The sequence below is a fragment of the Tamandua tetradactyla genome, chromosome 6 (assembly GCF_023851605.1).
Source record: "Tamandua tetradactyla isolate mTamTet1 chromosome 6, mTamTet1.pri, whole genome shotgun sequence".
In the NCBI taxonomy this organism is placed as follows: Eukaryota; Metazoa; Chordata; class Mammalia; order Pilosa; family Myrmecophagidae; genus Tamandua; species Tamandua tetradactyla.
Window position 1 is genome coordinate 82,381,841 of NC_135332.1, and position 19,784 is coordinate 82,401,624.

Consider the following 19,784-nt stretch of genomic DNA (forward strand, 5'->3'; position numbering starts at 1 on the left):
CCTATATCCAGCAAAATGGTCCCTCAAAAATGAGGGAGAAATTAAAACATTCTCAGACAAAATGTCACTGAGAGAATTTGTGACCAAGAGACCAGCTCTGCAAGAAATACTAAAGGGAGCACTAGAGTCATATATGAAAAGACAGAAGAGAGAGGTGTGGAGAAGAGTGTAGAAAGAAGGAAAATTAGATATGATATATATAATACAAAAGGCAAAATGGTGGGGAAAGTATTACCCAAACAGTAATAACACTAAATGTTAATGGACTGAATTCTCCAATCAAAAGATATAGACTGGCAGAATGGATTAAAAAACAGGTTCCTTCTATATGCTGTCTACAGGAAACACATTTTAGATCCAAAGATAAACATAGGTTGAAAGTGAAAGGTTGGGAAAAGATATTTCATGCAAATAACAACCAGAAAAGAGCAGGAGTGGCTATACTAATATTCAACAAATCAGACTTCAAATGTAAAACAGTTAAAAGAGACAAAGAAGGACACTATCTACTAATAAAAGGAACAATTAAACAAGAAGACATAACAATCATAAATATTTACGCACTGAACCAGAATGCCCCAAAATACGTGAGGAATACACTGCAAATACTGGAAAGGGAAATAGACACATCTATCATAATAGTTGGAGACTTCAATTCCCCACTCTCATCAATGGACAGAACATCTAGACAGAGGATCAATAAAGAAACAGAAAATTTGAATATTACAATAAATGAGCTAGACTTAACAGACATTTATAGGACATTACAACCCACAACAGCAGGATACACCTTTTTCTCAAGTGCTCATGGATCATTCTCAAAGATAGACCATATGCTGGGTCACTAAGAAAGTCCTAACAAATTTAAAAAGATTGAAATCATACACAACACTTTCTCGGATCATAAAGGAATGAAGGTGGAAATCAATAATAGGCGGAGTGCCAGAAAATTCACAAACACATGGAGGCTCAACAACACACTCTTAAAAAACAAGTGGGTCAAAGAAGAAATTCCAAGAGAAATTAGTAAATACCTAGAGGCAAATGAAAATGAAAACACAACATATCAAAACTTATGGGACACAGCAAAGGCAGTGCTAAGAGGGAAATTTATTGCCCTAAATGCCTTTATCAGAAAAGAAGAAAAGGCAAAAATGCAGGAATTAACTGTCCACTTGGAAGAACTGGAGAAAGAACAGCAAACTAATCCCAAAGCAAGCAAAAGGAAAGAAATAACAAAGATTAGAGCAGAAATAAATGAAATTGAAAACAATAGAGAAAATCAATAAGACCAGAAGTTGGTTCTATGAGAAAATCAATAAGATTGAGGGGCCCTTAGCAAGATTGACAAAAAGAAGAAGAGAGAGGATGCAAATAAATAAGATCAGAAATGGAAGAGGAGACATAACTACTGACCTCACAGAAATAAAGGAGGTAATAACAGGATACTATGAACAACTTTACGCTAATAAATACAACAATTTAGATGAAATGGACGGGTTCCTGGAAAGACATGAACAACCAACTTTGACTCAAGAAGAAATAGATGACCTCAACAAACCAATCACAAGTAAAGAGATTGAATTAGTCATTCAAAAGCTCCCTAAAAAGAAAAGTCCAGGACCAGACGGCTTCACATGTGAATTCTATCAAACATTCCAGAAAGAATTAGTACCAACTCTCCTCAAACTCTGCAAAAAAATCGAAGTGGAGGGAAAACTACCTAATTCATTCTATGAAGCCAACATCACCCTCATACCAAAACCAGGCAAAGATATTACAAGAAAAGAAAACTACAGGCCGATCTCTCTAATGAATATAGATGCAAAAATTCTCAACAAAATTCTAGCAAATCATATCCAACAACACATTAAAAGAATTATACATCATGACCAAGTAGGATTCATCCCAGGTATGCAAGGATGGTTCAACGTAAGAAAATCAATTAATGTAATACACCACATCAACAAATCAAAGCAGAAAAATCACATGATCATCTCAATTGATGCAGAGAAGGCATTTGACAAGATTCAACATCCTTTCCTGTTGAAAACACTTCAAAAGATAGGAATACAAGGGAACTTCCTTAAAATGATAGAGGGAATATATGAAAAACCCACAGCTAATATCATCCTCAATGGGGAAAAATTGAAAACTTTCCCCCTAAGATCAGGAACAAGACAAGGATCCACTATCACCACTATTATTCAACATTGTGTTGGAAGTTCTAGCCAAAGCAATTAGACAAGAAAAAGAAATACAAGGCATCAAAATTGGAAAGGAAGAAGTAAAACTATCACTGTTTGCAGACGATATGATACTATACGTCGAAAACCCGGAAAAATCCACAACAAAACTCCTAGAGCTAATAAATGAGTACAGCAAAGTAGCAGGCTACAAGATCAACATTCAAAAATCTGTAGCTTTTCTATACACTAGTAATGAACAAGCGTGGGGGGAAATCAAGAAACGAATCCCATTTACAATCGCAACTAAAAGAATAAAATACCTAGGAATAAATTTAACCAAAGAGACAAAAAACCTATATAAAGAAAACTACAGAAAACTGCTAAAAGAAATCACACAAGACCTAAATAGATGGAAGGGCATACCGTGTTCATGGATTGGAAGACTAAATATAATTAAGATGTCAATCCTACCTAAACTGATCTACAGATTCAATGCAATACCAATCAAAATCCCAACAACTTATTTTTCAGAAATAGAAAAACCAATAAGCAAATTTATCTGGAAGGGCAGGGTGCCCCGAATTGCTAAAAACATTTTGAGGAAAAAAAAACGAAGCTGGAGGTCTTGCACTGCCTGACTTTAAGGCATATTATGAAGCCACAGTGGTCAAAACAGCATGGTATTGGCATAAAGATAGATATATCGACCAATGGAATCGAATAGAGTGCTCAGATATAGACCCTCTCATCTATGGACATTTGATCTTTGATAAGGCAGTCAAGCCAACTCACCTGGGACAGAACAGTCTCTTCAATAAATGGTGCCTAGAGAACTGGATATCCATATGTAAAAGAATGAAAGAAGACCCGCATCTCACACCTTATACAAAAGTTAACTCAAAATGGATCAAAGATCTAAACATTAGGTCTAAGACCATAAAACAGTTAGAGGAAAATGTAGGGAGATATCTTATGAATCTTACAACTGGAGGTGGTTTTATGGACCTTAAACCTAAAGCAAGAGCACTGAAGAAAGAAATAAATAAATGGGAGCTTCTCAAAATTAAACACTTTTGTGCATCAAAGAACTTCATCAAGAAAGTAGAAAGACAGCCTACACAATGGGAGATAATATTTGGAAATGACATATCAGATAAAGGTCTAGTATCCAGAATATATGAAGAGATTGTTCAACTCAACAACAAAAAGACAGCCAATCCAATTACAGAATGGGAAAAAGACTTGAACAGACACCTGCCAGAAGAGGAAACACAGATGGCCAAGAGGCACATGAAGAGATGCTCAATGTCCCTGGCCATTAGAGATATGCAAATCAAAACCACAATGAGATATCATCTCACACCCACCAGAATGGCCATTATCAACAAAACAGAAAATGACAAGTGCTGGAGAGCATGCGGAGAAAGAGGCACACTTATCCACTGTTGGTGGGAATGTCAAATGGTGCAACCACTGTGGAAGGCAGTTTGACAGTTCCTCAAAAAGCTGAATATAGAATTGCCATACGACCCAGCAATACCATTGCTAGGTATCTACTCAAAGGACTTAAGGGCAAAGACACAAACGGACATTTGCACACCAATGTTTATAGCAGCGTTATTTACAATTGCAAAGAGATGGAAACAGCCAAAATGTCCATCAACAGAAGAATGGCTAAATAAACTGTGGTATATACGTACGATGGAATATTATGCAGCTTTAAGACAAGATAAACTTATGAAGCATGTAATAACATGGATGGACCTAGAAAATATTACGCTGAGTAAGTCCAGCCAAAAACTAAAGGACAAATACCGTATGGTCCCACTGATGTTAACACACATTCGAGAATAAACTTGAAATATGTCATTGGTAACAGACTCCAGCAGGAGTTAGAAACAGGGTAAGATAATGGGTAATTGGAGCTGAAGGGATACAGACTGTGCAACAGGACTAGATACAAAAACTCAAAAATGGACAGCACAATAATACCTAATTGTAAAGTAATCATGTTAAAACACTGAATGAAGCTGCATCTGAGCTACAGGGTTTTTTTGTTGTTGTTGTTTTTTACTATTATTACTACTTTTCTATATTAACATTTTATATCTTTTTCTGTTGTGTTGCTAGTTCCTCTAAACCGATGCAAATGTACTAAGAAACGATGATCATGCATCTATGTGATGATGTTAAGAATTACTGAGTGCATATGTAGAACGGTATGATTTCTAAATGTTGTGTTAATTTCTTTTTTTTTTCTTTCTTTCCGTTAATAAAAAAAATAAAAATAAAAAAAAATAAATGGGCATGGGAGAACAGGATAGCAACAGCCAAAAGAATGAAAGAGGACCCCATCTTATACTGTATACAAAAATTAATTAAAAATTGATTAAAGACCTAAATATAAGAGCCAGTACCATAAGACTCTTAGGAGAAAATGTAGGGGTATATCTTCAAGATCTAGTAGTAGGAGGTAGCTTCTTAATCTTTCCACCTAAAGCACAAGATGTTTAAGAAAAAATAGACAAATGGGAACTCCTTAAAATCAAGAGCTTCTGTGCCTCAAAGGACTTTGTTTAAAGAGTGAAGAGGCAACCAACTCAATGGGAGAAAATATTTGGAAACCACATATAAGATAAAGGTTTGATATCCTATGTACCTAAAGGAATTCTAAAGCTCAACAGCAAAAGAACAAACAAACCAATTATAAAATGGGCAGAGGATATGAATAGGCAGCCTTCTGAAAAGCAAATACAGATGGCTATAAAGCACATGAAGAGCTGCTCATATTCATTGGTTGTAAGGGAGACACAAATTTAAGACTAAAAGGAGATATCACCTCACACCTATAAGAATGGCTGCTATAAAACAAACTGGGAAAAAAAACAGATAAAAATATAAACAAACAGGAAACTAAATGTTGGTAAGGATGTGGAGAAATTGGAATACTTATCACTGCTGTATAATGGTTCAGCTGCTGTGGAAGTCAGTTTGGCAATTCCTCAAAAAACTAAATACTGAGTTGCCCTATGACCCAGCAATACCAATACTCAGTCTATAACCAGAAGAGCTGAAAGCAGTGACATAAACAGACATTTGCACACTGATGTTCATGGTGACATTATTCACAATTGCCAAGAGATAGAAACAATCCAGGTGCCCATCAACAGACAAGCGGATAAACAAAATATGGCACAGACTTCCAGGAAGATGGCCGACCAGAGTAGCTCCAAATTAGCCCTGCTCCACAGAAAATTTAGAGAAGGGGCAGGAGGGCAACTGAGGCAGCAATTTGGGAGTGCGGATGACCCAAGAGAGTCTTCTGCACCATATGTAGCAGCCCTGGTTGCAGAGGACAAAGAAATTGAGAAACAGAAAGCCGGAGCCTGGCACAGAGACATGCAGGCTCAGAGCCCACGGGAGTGCACGGGCTGGAAAATGGGACTAGGAAGTAAGCAAGGCCGCATTCCTTGGCTGCGCTACCCTCACCAGCACAACCCCGTGACCAGCGACATCCACACCCCATACAACTGAAGCCCATCACCCACTCCCCTTACCCGCCCTCCAGGCACCCCCACCCCACCAGCACCAGGTGCACATACCTGCCCCACACTCCCACCCCAAGTGCAGCCCACCCCACCTCTCCTGCACCCCTCCAGAGAACTACCTCTCCCTCCCTGTTTCCTTCAGGCTGTTGACAGTGCATTAAGGTTGCGAGTACTAACCTTCATACCTAGGCTACCACCACCCCCGCCCCCCCCCCCACCCCATCCATAGTGTCGCACAGTCTCACCCCGCCTGAGCTCAGCGCATCCCTTTATGGCACTCCCAGGTCCATGCACGCACACAGGCCCCCAATCACATCATTCAGCTCTGGGAACCACACTTCACAGCAGTCCTAGAACCACATATGTGCACAGCCCTCAGCCTCACTTCCCAGCTCTGAGAAAGTGCCGACCTGTGCAGCCAGGTCACATCTGCCCTGTGCTGGTTTGAAAGGATGTATGGATCCTAGAAAAGCCATGTTTTAATCAAAATCCCATTTAGTAAAGGCAGAATAATATCTATTCAATAATGTATGTTTGAAACAGTAATCAGATTGATCACAGACTGGAGATGTGATTTAGTTGAGTAGTTGTTAAACTGGATTAGGTGACATGTCTCCACCCACTGGGGTGGGTGTTGATAAGTTTCTGGAGTCCTATAAAAGAGGAAACATTTTGGAGAATTAAAGATTCAGAGAGAGCAGAGCAGAAAGACATAGCCATAAGAACCAGGGTCCAAAAGCCGGCGACTTTTGGAGATGAAGAAGGAAAATGCCTCCTGGGGAGCTTCATGAAATAAGAAGCCAGGAGAGAAAGCTAGCAGATGATGCCTTGCTCACCATGTGCCTTTCCAGATGAGAGAGAAACCATGACTGTGTTCACCATGTGCCTTCTCAGATGCAAGAGACCCTGAACTTCATCAGCCTTCTTGAACCAAGGTATCTTTCCCTGGATACCTTTGATTGGACATTTCTATAGACTTGTTGTAATTGGGACATTATCTCGACCTTAGAACTGTAAACTAGCAACTCATTAAATTCCCCTTTTAAAAGCCATTCTGTTTCTGGTATATTGCATTCTGGCAGCTAGCAAACTACAACATGCCCCCAATCCATGAAGGCATAACGCCATCCTGCTGCCACAGCTCTGCACGTGTGCACAAGGAGCCCCGTGCCTTAGACCAGCACACACCAGGGTTAGGCCCCCCAGACTGGTGCACCCACACAGCTACATCTTCCCTGGCTGCTGAGCGCCCATGTTCACAAGCATCAGTGTAACATCCCCAACTACACCCATACCCGCCCTGAAACAAATTACTATACTGAGTGCTCCACCCCATGCCCTGTTTCCTTCTGTACAACCATCCTGCAAACACAAAGCCTTAAGACGACTGAAAGAAATCAACTCCCAAAGTAAATCAATCAAGATATTTACATGTGACGAAGACAGCAGAAGATCACTAAACATATCACAATGCAGACAGATATAGCCCTGCCTAATAACCAAATTAAAATACTAGAGGAGACACAGCCATTGGAACAACTAATCAAAGACGTTCATACAACTCTACTTAATAAAATAAGTGGGATAGCAAATGACATAAAGGAGATCAAGAGGACAGTAGAAGAGCATAAAGAGGAATTCTAAAGAACAGAAAAATAGCAGAAATCACAGAGATTACTCTGTTGACCAAATAAAAAACATACTAGGGGCACACAACACCAGATTTGAAGAGACAGAAGAAAGAGTAAGTGATAGAGAGGACAGGATGATTGATTTCAAAGACTCAAAACAGCAAATGGCAAAAAAGATGGAAATAATTTAATGGGAACTCAGGGAAATGACAGACAAAACAAAGCACACAAATAAAAGAATCACAGTTGTCCCAGAAGGAAAAGAGAGGAGTAAAGGGCTAGGAAGAGTAGTTGAGGATATAATGGAGGAAAACTTCCCAACCCTCATAAAGGATATAAATATACAAGTCAAAGAAGCCCAATGAACTCCAAACAAAATAAACCCAAACAGGCCTTCCCCAAGGCATGTATTAGTGCGTCTAATGTTGAAGAGAAGCAGAAAATCCTGAAAGCAGCAAGAGAAAAACAATCTACTACATACAAGGGAAATTAAATAAGACTGAGTTCAGACTACTCAACTAGCACCCTGGAGGCAAGAAGGCAGTGAGTGGTATGATACACTCAAGATTCTGAAAGAGAAAGAGTTCCAGCCAAGAATTTTATACCCAACCAAACTGTCCTTCAAAATTGAGGGAGAGATTAAAGTTTCCACAGACAAAGAAGTCCTGAAAGAATTTGTCAACAAGAGACCAGCCCTACAAGAAATACTAAAAGATGTTCTGCTGGCTGAAAAAAAAAAAAATACAGGGGAGGGAGGTCTGGAGGAGGGCACAGAACTGAAGTGCACCACTAAGGGTAATTTATTTATTTATTTATTATTATTATTTTTTTTTTTTAAAGGGGAATTTAATAAGTTGCTAATTTACAGTTCTCAGGCCGAGAAAATGTGCCAGTTAGAACAAGTCTATAGAAATGTCCAGTCAAAGCATCCAGGAAAAGATACCTTGGTTCAAGAAGGCTGATGAAGTTCAGGGTTTCTCTCTCAAGTGGAAAGGCACATGGTGAACACGATCAGGGTTCCTCTCTCATCTGGAAGGGCACATGGTGAACACAGCATCATCTTCTAGCTTTCTCTCCTGGCTTTCTGTTTTATGAAGCTCCCTGGGGGGCATTTTCCTTCTTCATCTCCAAAGGTCTCTGGCTGTTGGACTCTGCTTCTCGTGGCTATGTCATTCTACTCTCTCTGAATCTCCTGCTTTCTCCAAAATGTTTCCTCTTTTATAGGATTCCAGTAAAGTAATCAAGACCCACCTAGACTAGGTGGAGACACGTCTCCACCTAATCCAATTTAACAACCACTCTTGATTGAGTCACATCAATCAAGAGTTTCAAACGTCCAGTGCTGAATAGGGATTAGAAGAAACGGCTGCCTTTACAAAATGGGATTAGGATTAAAACATGGCTTTTCTAGGATCCATAACATCCTTTTAAGCCAACATACACGCTCCCCACTCTCTCCCCTAAGCCCCTCAGCCCTGGAAGCCCGAGCCTGCTCTGTCTCTGCAGTCTTGCCTGTTCAGGGCATTTCACAGAAGTGGAATCCCACAGGGCGGGTCAGCCCTGGCCCCGTGTCTTCAGGCCTCGTGTCCCCCGTAGCTGTGTCAGGACTTCATTCCTTTTTATGGCCGAGTAACGCCCCGTGGCCTGGATGGCACTCACTGCGTTGAGTCCTTCTCCTGTTCCTCTGTCCTGAGAGTCCTGCTCCCCAGCTCTGTGAGCTGGTTCCCAGGCGAGGCAGGACTCCTGCCGGAGGGTGGGAACTATGCAACTTATTTTGCTCACAACCAGGCTCCTCTTAACACTCCATAGTGCTCTCTTTTCCGTTCTCTTTCTCTTCCATTCCATTAAAATGTGCTAGTATCAAGCCACTGAGCTGATTTCAGGACTCGCTGTAGGCTGTCTCTTGGGGGGGTTCCGTGGGCAAAGCCGAGTCTCAGGCCCCTCCCAGGGCTACACAAGCTGCATCTTTACCCCAGGGAGCCAGGGTTTGAGAAGTGTGGCTGTCAGTCGTGGCGAGAACACCCATCAGGTGGAGATCTGGGAACTGGGACTTCGACGTCCTGCACGGGGACGTGGTGTTCAGCCTGTACCACACGCGGCGGGAGCTCGGGCCGGGCATCCAGGAGCCGGGGGCCAGCGGGCGGCTGGAGGCCAGAGGCCGGGGCTGGGGCATGGACTACAGCTGCGTGGAGGCGCCCCTCGTCTCTTTCCTCTCCAGGGGTTCCATGTCCAGCCTGGAATCCTGCACCAGCGGCTTCTCCCAGCTCAGCGCTGCCACCTCCTCTTCCTCTTCCAGCCAGTCCCACAGCAGCTCTCTCATCTCCAGATAGCTGGGAGCCCACTCACCTCCCATGTCCAGGACCAAAAAACAGAGTTGGTGTGAAGCCAGGGCCCAGCTGCGTTCCAGGGGCCGTCAGGAGCCACGGCACTGACCCAGCTCCGTGGCCTGTGTGCAGCACAAGTCAGGGCCATCTAGTTCCGGCTCGTGTCAGGAAAAGCCCGGGGCCCATCCGGCCACCTGCAGGTCTGCCTGCAGCTGCGGCCTCTGCCATGTCTTCAGGACTCAGCCCTGCGCTCTACACTTCTAGCTTTGCTTTCCCTGGGGTCAGCTTCATTTTCAGGCTGGCTTTCCCCATGCAGGGAACCCCAATTGCATTTGGTTCCCCTACTTCCTTCAGCTGCAGAAGAGAACCTGTGTCCCCAAAATGTTCCAACTGTCACCCCAGACTCTTAGCCTGCTTGGACATCAGACCAATTCCTGACCCAGGAGCCACTGCCATGGCAATGAGCTAAGGGTAATTTAAATAATACAAAGAGAAAGAGGGAATATATAGATCTAACAAATAAAATAAAAAAGATAAGATGGTGGAATCAAGAAATGCCTTTTCAAGGCCCATGAGTACAAAGACCAATAGGGAAGGGCAGTCACTGAAGCACTGTGTGGAGTCAATAAAACTGGGAAGAGCCCACATCCCAGCAATAAGTGACTAAATAAAGTAAAACAAGAATAATGGTAGGAGACTTCAATACGCCACTCTCTTCTATAGATAGGACAACCAGACAGACGATCAACAACTTGTTAAAAACAAGTTATTTAACTTCAATCAAGAAGTTAAATAACTTGATAAATGAATTAGATCTAAGCCTCCCTGGCAACGTGGCACAGAAGTCCTAGAATGAGCTCGGACTCAGCATCAAGGGATTGAGAAAATCTTCTCAACCAAAAGGGGGAAGAGAGAAATGAGACAAAATAAAGTGTCAATGCCTGAGAGATTTCAAACAGTTGAGGTTATCCTGGAAGTTATTCTTATGCATTATATAGGTATCACCTTTTTAGCTAAGGTGTATTGGAGAGGCTGGAGGGAAGTGCCTGAAAATGTAGAGCTGTTTCCCAGTAGCCAAGTTTCTTGATGACTGTATAATGATATAGCTTTCGCAATGTGACTGTGTGATTGTGAAATCCTTGTGTCTGATGCTTCTTTTATCTACATCATGGGCAGATAAGTAAAACATATGGATTATAAATATAGGGGGAACAAATGTTAAAATAAATTTAGTAGGTTGAAATGTTAGTGATCAATGAAAGGGAATGGTAAGGGGTATAGAAAAAAAATAGGGGAAACAAAGGCTAAAATATATTGGGTAGATGGAAATACTAGCAGTCGATGAGAGGGAGGGGGTAAGGGGTATGGTATGTAGAGTTTTTTTCTTTTTTCTTTTTATTTCTTTTTCTAAATTGATGCAAATGTTCTAAGAAATGATCATGGTAATGATACTGTAAGTTTGTGATTATATACCAAGAATGGAATGATCATATGGTAAGAATATTTATGTTTGCATGTTGTTATGCTTAAAAAAATTAAAAAATTAAAAAAAAATAAATATGATGTGGGAAAAAAATGTGGTATATACATACGATGGAATATTATGCAGCAGTTAAGACAAAATGATGTCCCAAAACATATGACAACATGGATGAACCTTGGGGACATAATGCTGAGTGAAATAAGTCAGACACAAAAGGATACATACTGTGTGATTTCATCACTCTGACTCTAGTCGAGCCTCCAGTATTTTGGTGCAGCTAGAAGGAAAAATCTGAGATGAGCGAATGTTAGCCCATAACAAACTCTGGGACCTGTTTTGTAGCTGCTTATTGAAGTATACTTTGAAAATTATTGGTTTTTGCTTTCTTTACTTTGTATATATATGCTATATTTTATATAAAAAAAAGGTTAAAGAAAAACAAAAACCTACAGGCAGCTATAGCAATATTAGATAATATAAATTCCTGAAACCAAAAATTTGAAAATGTTTAGTAACATAGGTCACTACTACAGCAAACCAATATTTATAATAACTTTCTACTTGATACTTTGAGAATGTAGTTTTGATAGTTAACCAAATGGTATTTAAGACAGTGTTTAATATTCAGAATCTAAGAAACTCTTATATCTGTAACTGTAGATTTTTTCCTTCCTTGTTTAATTTTAAATTGGTTATGAAACATATTGTGCAAATAAAGCTTTACAATGATTATTTAGGTATTTTATTTAAATATGCTCATGAATAAGCTAACTAATATATTCATTTTAGGTGTTTAAGATTTTCATGTTATGGTGATACATATACAACTATGTGATGATATTGTGAGTTACTGATTATATACCAAGAATGGAATTATCACATGGTAAGAATACTCAAGTTTGTACGTTATTATGTTAAAAGAAAAAAAAACTTTTTTTTAAATTTCAAAGCACAGTAAAAAAAGATTTTCAATGTAATTGTAAAAAATTTGTATCTTCATATGTTTACTAACATAGGTTATTATTATAGCAATGCAGATATCTGTAACAATTTTCTATTTGCTATTATGAGAACATTCACCGTTTTGACAGCTGATCAAATGATATTTAAGTTATTGTTTAATATTTAAAATTTAAGATAATGTGCTGTATGAACTTGGATATTTTCTTCCTTGATGTCTTGTTTTTTTCTTTAACCTGGGCAGGCTCAAGGAATTGAACCCAGGTCTCTGGCATGGCAGGCAAGAATTTCATCACTGAGCCATGGTTGCACCTGCCTTAATTTTAAATTGGGTTATGAAACTTAACTGTGCAAACACAGGTTTTACAATGATTATTTGGATACTTTATTTAAATATGCCTAAAGTTAAGCTAACTAAGATACCCATTTTTGGTGGTTCTAAGTGTATTGTTTGTTTTCTTAAAAAGAAAAGAAAAAGAATTTTTAAAAAGAGAGAGTGAGAGAGCGTATGCTTGTATTTTGAGGATACAGTCCTACTGGGTTTTACATTTACCCTTTTAAGCAATCCTTACTGATGATCTTCATTTCTCCACAACTACTTCAAGCCACTCTCTTCTGTCTTTTCCTTTCACAACCTGCATAGTTCCCTTTAGTAATTCTTGTAGGGCAGACCTCTTGTTGATAACCTCCCAGCTTCTGTTGATCTGTGAGTATTTTAAACTCTCCCTCATTTTGCTACACTTTTTTAAAACATATTTTATTGTAAAATATAACTTATATACAAAAAAGAAACAATTTTCAAAGTACATTTTAACAAGTAGTTACAGAACAGATTTCAAAATTTGGCATGGGTTATAGTTCCAGAATTTCAGGTGTTTCCTTCCAGCTGTTCCAAGATACTGCAGTCTAAAAAGAAATATCAATATAATGATTCAGTAGTCATTCTCATTTGTTAAATTCTAACTTCTCCGTTATAACTCCTTTTTCTCTTTTGATCCTTCTCCCAATCTTGAAGGATATTTGGGTTATGCCCATTCTAACTTTTTCATGTTGCAAAAGGGTGTCAACATTATGGAATAGGGGAATGGAACTAGTTAATGTTCTTGGAGAGACTAGCACCTCTGGATTTCAAGACTTATTAGATCTAGGAACCATCTGAAGGTTTTAGGTTTCTGGAAAGTAATCTTAGCATGTGAAACTTTTGTAGGATCTCAGATAGAGCCCTAGGTGTTCTTTAAGGTTAACAGGAATGATGTTGGTTGGAATTTGGCAAACCGTGGCCATTAGCAACATCTAGCTGAAGCTTGCACAGTAGCATCCAGAATAGCCTCTCAACTCTATTTGAACTCTCTCAGCCACTGACAGCTTATTTTGTTACATTTCTTTTCCACATTTTGGTCAGGAAGGCATTGCCAATCCCACGGTGCCAGACCAGGCTTGTCTCTGGAAGTAATGTCCCATGTTGCCAGGGAGACTTTACACCTGGATGCCATGTCCCATGTAGAGGGGAAGGGCAATGAGTTTACTTACCAAGTAGGGCTTAGAGATGCTCCCTCATTTTTTTGGGGGGGAGGGGGTACATGGTCCAGGAATCGAACCCAGGTCTCCCGCATGGAAGGCAAGCATTCTACCACTGAACCACCCGTGTACTGTCCCCCTCATTTTTTTTTTAAATTTCCAAGAACATTTTAACAAGTAGTTATAGAACAGATTTTAACATTTAACTACATTCCACAATTTGTCATTTTTCCTTGTAGCTGCTGCTCCAAGACACTGGAGTCCAACAGAAATATCAATATAATGATTCCACAGTCATACTCATTTGTTAAATCCTATCTTCTCTGTTATACTCCTCCTTCTCTTTAAATAACATATACATAAAAGCAGTAAATTTCAAAATACATTGCAACAATTAGTTATAGAACAGATTTCAGAGCTTGGTATGGTCTACAATTCCACAATTTTAGGTTCTTATTTCTAGCTGCTCGAAGGTACTGGAGGCCAAGGCATACTTTTTTGTTGTTGTTGTTGTATAACATATACAAAGCAAAGAAAGAAAAAAACAGTAATTTTCAGAGCATTCTTCAACAAGCAGTTATAGGACAGATCCCAGAGTCTGTCATGGGCTACCATACCATCCTCTCAGATTTTTCCTTCTAGCTGCTCCAGAACATTCCTCCCCCTCATTTCCGAGAGATTGTTTTAAAGGATAAAAAAAACAGGTGCTGACAGTTTTCTTTTTCAGTACCTTAAATATAATGTACCACTGTCTTCTTGCCTCCATGGTTTCTAATGAACACCACTTGAGTCTCACTGAGGATCCCTTGTATATGATGAACTACATTTCTTTTGCTGCTTTTCAAATTCTCTTTATCTTAGGCATTTGACACTCTGATTAGCTTGTGTCTTAGAGTAGATCTGTTAGGATTTATTCTGTTTGGAATACACTGAGCTTCTTGGACATTTATATTTGTGTCTCTCAACCACTCTCAATTTTTTCTGTTCTTTTCTCCACCCATTCTTCTGACTGTATAATTTTGATTGCAAGTCTTCCAGTTCACCAATTCTTTGTTTCTGTCTGTTCAAATGTGTTGTATGCCTCTAGTGTATTTTTAATCTCCAGCACTTTGCCTTTCATCCTCAGTTTATGTTTCTTTTCAAACTTTTTTTTTGGCACCAGGAATCAAATCTGGGTCTCCAGAATGGCAGGCAAGAATTCTGCCACTGAGCCACTGCCACACCACCCTGTTTCTTTTTATAGTTACAAATTCTTCTTCATGCTCATACACTGTCTTCTTGATATCTTTTATCTCTTTATGAATATATTCCTTCATCTTCTTAAATTGATTTAGATTTGTTTGGACATCTTTGAATAGTCATTCCAATTTCTGAGTCTCCTCTGATGTTTTAGTTTGTTCCCTTGGCTAAGCCATATCGTCCTGCTTTTTAGTATGGCTTCTAATTTTTTGCTATGTCTAGGTATCTATCCTGTCTTAGAGCAGTTCAATTTTTAAAAAATTTTTATTAATAAAATCAATCAACATACAATATGAACATTCTTTTTTTTCATCACATAGTTGTATATTCAACATCATAATCATTTCTTAGGACATTTGCATCAATTCAGAAAAAGAAATAGGAAAACAGAAAAAAAATTCATATATACCATACCACTTACTCCTCCCTTTCATTGATCACTAGCATTTCAATCTACTAAATTTATTTTAACATTTGTTCCCCCTATTATTTATTTATTTTTAATCCATATGTTTTCCTCATCTGTCCATAAGGTAGATAAAAGAAGCAACAGACACAAGATTTTCACAATCACACAGTCATATTGTGAAAGCTATATCATTATGCAATCATCTTCCAGAAACACGGCTACTGGAACACAGCTCTACATTTTCAGGCAGTTCCCTCCAGCCTCTCTATTAATGCCTTAACTAAAAAGGTGATATCTATTTAAGGCATAAGAATAACCTCCAGGATAACCTCTCAACTCTATTTGGAATCTCTCAACCACTGACACTTTATTTTGTCTCATTTCTCTCTTCCCCTTTTTGGTCAAGAAGGTTTTCTCAATTCCTTGGTGCTGAGTCCCAGCTCATTCTAGGATTTCTGTCCCACGTTGCTAGGAAGGTCCACACCCCTGGGAGTCATGCCCCATGTAGAAAGGGGGAGGGCAGTGAGTTTGCTTGTTGTGTTGGCTGGAGAGAGAGGCCACATCTGAGCAACAAAAGAGGTTCTCTTGGGGGTGACTCTCAGGCCTATTTTTAAGTAGGCTTAGCCTATCCTTTGTGGGGTTAAGTTTCATATGAACAAACCCCAAGATTGGGGGCTCAGCCTATTAGAGCAGTTCAATTTTAAACACACATACACACACACACATAATGCTGTTCTCTGAGGCTTTTCTCCCTCCAGTTTCTTAACTATTAGGGTTTCCTGAGACCAGGAAATTTAGGGTTTCCTGATTGAGGTCAATCCAGAAAGACAGTCACTTTAGAAAAGTCAGTACTGCCGTTACATGTTCAGCCAACTGAAAGTGGACTAAGGGCAGAACAGTTCTTACCAGCTTTTCTATTATGATCTCCCTTTTTTCTGTTTCCCCCAACTTGGGACCCTTTTGTATGCAGTACTCGGTAGTGGCTTGTGTTCTGCTCTGGGTCTCTGTGGACGTAGGTCCCTGTACCTGGATATGCATGGGCCCCTAACTTGCAGCTGTGAGTCTACCCTCTCCGTCTGCAGTGGGAGAGAGCTGGATCATGCTGCCTTACTCCCAGGCTGGCTGGAATGAGTGACGTGGAGGTGGGGAACAGGCTCATCTCCTACATGAGATTTTTCTGTTTCTTCTATTCAGCATTTTGGAATCCATCTCTACCATTCTCCAGAGTTCTAAGCAACTGGAGTTTGTCCTCTTATTTGCTGAATCTCTGTGGCAGCTTTGTTAGGGGATGTTTTATATCGCTATATTGATGACGTTAAGAGTTGTAAACTTTTTCTCCATAGAGGACTGGCATTCTTGTTTAGGTTAATTCATAGATACATCATAATAAATACTTTTTAAACACCATCTAGTCAGTCACTGCTGATGCGGAAAAACGCTATTCATTTTTACAGTTTGTCTCATATATGTACTTGCTGAACTTTCTCATCAGTTCTAATAGTTTGTGTACTGATTTAGCTTTTCTAGATGAATGATTCAATAGTTCATAAAATAATTCCTAGTGAGCACTTGCTATGTAACTAGATACTATGTACAACTGTGAACAAAATAGACAAAAATTCCCACTTTACACAGTAAGCATTCTAGACAGGAGTGACAAGCAATAAACAAGGAGCAGACAAGGGGAGAGTAGAGGACAGATGACAGCTCCATTTGCACTTCAAGCTTGACCAAGTTCTTTCCCTGTAGCTGAGGACTCCATCAGCAGTGATAGTGGAGGGTCCTTCTGCTCTCCAACTTAAGAGGAATGTGCCCAAAGTTCCCTCTTAATTATGCCACGTGCTGAAAGACTTGGGTATACTCTTCCTTTATCCAGTTAAGGAAGTTCCTCTCTAATCCTTCTTTGTTAAAGGTTTATAAAGGTAACTAGGTGTTGGACTTCATCAAAAACTTTTTCCATATCAACTGACATCAGATGATATTTAATTTAATAAATGACAGAAATCAATTACTGTAATGACATACATGGATAACTCTTCAATGCTGAGCAAACCTAGAATTCCAGGGTCAAGTCCTAACTGATAATATGGTTTTAAAGGAGAGCATGAGGTTCAGTTAGCTGTTATTTTGTACAAGATCTTTACATCTATCCCACTTATAATCTTAGATTTTCTTGCTTGACCCTGTATTGGATTTGTAATGAAGACCAGCCTCACAGACTGAATCAGGCAGCAGCGGATCTTTTTCTGATTTTCAAAGCAACTTGTTTAGGATGGGAATTAATTGTTCCTTGAAAGTTGGGTAGAACTCAACCATAAGACCATTTGGGTCCAATTTTTGTTTTAAGAAGGAAAGATCTAGGAATATCGTTTCTACTTCTTTATTGGTTTATTCAAGTTCTCTATTTCTTCTCCTGCCAATGCTGACATTTCCAATCTTTCTATGAATCTATTTCATACAGTTTTTCAAATTCATTATCACATAATTGTTTATAATTGTTACATTATTTTTTAAAAGCTCTCTTGAGGCCCCTTTCTCCCTGTCCCTTTACCCTCTAGCAGGATTCCTCAGGAGGGTGAGTTGGGGTTGGGACTGACATTCTAGCTGCGTGGGATGGGCTGGCAGAGCAGAAGAGAAAAGGGGGTAGGGGACACAGAGCAAAGAAGGTGACACCCTTTGCTTCTCTTTCAGGGACTCCTTAGAGAGCCACCTACCCTTGCTGTCTCCAACTTCGCACCCTCCCCACTTCTCTTGCAACAGTCCCATCAGACTTGCACCCTGCCGGTCCACCTAACAGGCCCTCTGTTGTCACCTGTGACCCAACATTCCAGCTGGCTGTTCCTGCTGGGTCTTCAAGACAGCCCCTAGCTTAGCCTCCCTCCACCTCCTCCACTGGCTCTCTGACAGGTAGTCTGCAACTCAGGGGTGCCCAGTGCCCATCCAGGGGCTCACCTCTGTCCTACTTCAGTCTCACAAGGACCCTCTACCCAACGAGCTCTGGGCTACAAGTGCCTTGTGAAGCCTCTCCCTGGCCTGACTCCTCTAACTGCCGGCCTGCAGTGGCTCAAAGAGGCCTACAGGAGACCCACACTGCACAGCCCCTTGGGGAACAGTCACCCTGTTTCCCCATCCCTTCCCCCAGAATACAGCCACTCCCCAGGCCTGCGCCATGCCTGAACCAACTCTGCCCTGCTCCTGGCCTCTATCTCCTCTCGCTGGATGCTACAGGACTCCTGAGTGGCTGCCCACCACTACCTGGGCTCACAATCTAATCTCACAGCAGCCTGAGTGAGCCCTTCTAGGTCAGTCCTCTGCTCAGGAGTCTGCCATGGGTCCTACTCCTCACAGGATGCAGTGACCCATCCAACCCCACTGTCCCCTCAGTTTCTTTATCATTCTTGGACCAGACGCCATGCAAGCAAGCCACATCTCTACACCGCCTCTCCCCTCACCTACCTGGGCATGTAGGGCGGCCAGGAGAGCGTCAAGCTGGATCTCCAGTGTGCGGCTACCCACACTCACAGATGCTTCAAGGATCTGGCCTAGACTCTATCCAGGCAGGTAAAAGACAAATAGTCAATCAGAGCTTCCAGTGTTTTGCAGGAAGACATTCAGAGATCAGGGACCCTGTTTCAGGGCTCAAAAGAGGAGGTACTACTTTGCCCTAGGAATACAGAGACATACAGGAGTGGATGGGCCAAGGAAGGGCATTCCCAGGTCAGAGGGGAATCCCAGGCCCATCTGGCTGGGGCAGTGGGACAAAATTTGACTGGGTCCCCAGGCCCAGCTGGCAGACTGGGCCTCTCCTGCATGACCAGACAGCCCTGCCCTCCACAGCTTCTGCTGAATCCTATGGATAACAATCCAGGGCCACTACTCTTCCACAGGGAAGGTATTCCTGCCTGGCATCCTCCACCCTCCAAATGAAGGCTGGTCCTCGGGAACCTTTTGGTACGCTCCATCCTCAACAGGGCCATGGGACTGCCCCGTGTATGTGCAAATGTGCAAGGCTTCTCAGGGCTGGAGTGTACCTTGGACACGTGGAAGGCCTCAGAGTGCTTCTTGTAGAGGGAGAGGATCCCAGGGATGAGCTTGGGCAGCTGCTCCTCCAGTTTCTCATTGGGCAGCAGGTGACTCATGGGCCCTAGGGCCTGTACCACGGCGAGCCGGAGCTGCAAGGAGGGTGACAAGTGCTCACATCAAACCAGCACCAGCCTGTCACAGTCAGCAAAAGCCAGAGCCTAGAGCAGGTAGAAGGAAGCTGGATCCAAACGGCCACCCCTCCGCAGCCCTGTGGTCATGTCATGACCATTGCAGCCAGGGGTTGGGGGAGGACACATACATAAAACCCACTGTGACATCAGCACCCTGTGCCATCATGCTGGGCCCCTGCCCTCCTACCAGTGCTAGGGAAACTCAGGGTGGAAAGGGTGGGGTCAGAAGGAATGTCCAGTACATCTGGGCCCAGGAGAAAGTTCCTACA

At 41.1% G+C, this 19,784-nt stretch overlaps 1 protein-coding gene across 11 annotated transcripts in view; it reads right to left on the reverse strand.

Moving 5' to 3' along the window:
• Nucleotides 1-19,784, reverse strand: part of MROH1 (maestro heat like repeat family member 1) — a 201,659-nt gene that overhangs the window by 98,311 nt on the left and 83,564 nt on the right. For all 11 annotated transcript variants that reach the window (XM_077166521.1, XM_077166527.1, XM_077166526.1 and 8 more), the window contains 2 exons: nucleotides 19,333-19,473; nucleotides 18,758-18,850 (listed from right to left, as the gene is read on the reverse strand). In XM_077166521.1, the coding sequence (XP_077022636.1) occupies nucleotides 18,758-18,850; nucleotides 19,333-19,473 (234 nt within the window). The remainder of the gene's footprint in view (nucleotides 1-18,757; nucleotides 18,851-19,332; nucleotides 19,474-19,784) is intronic.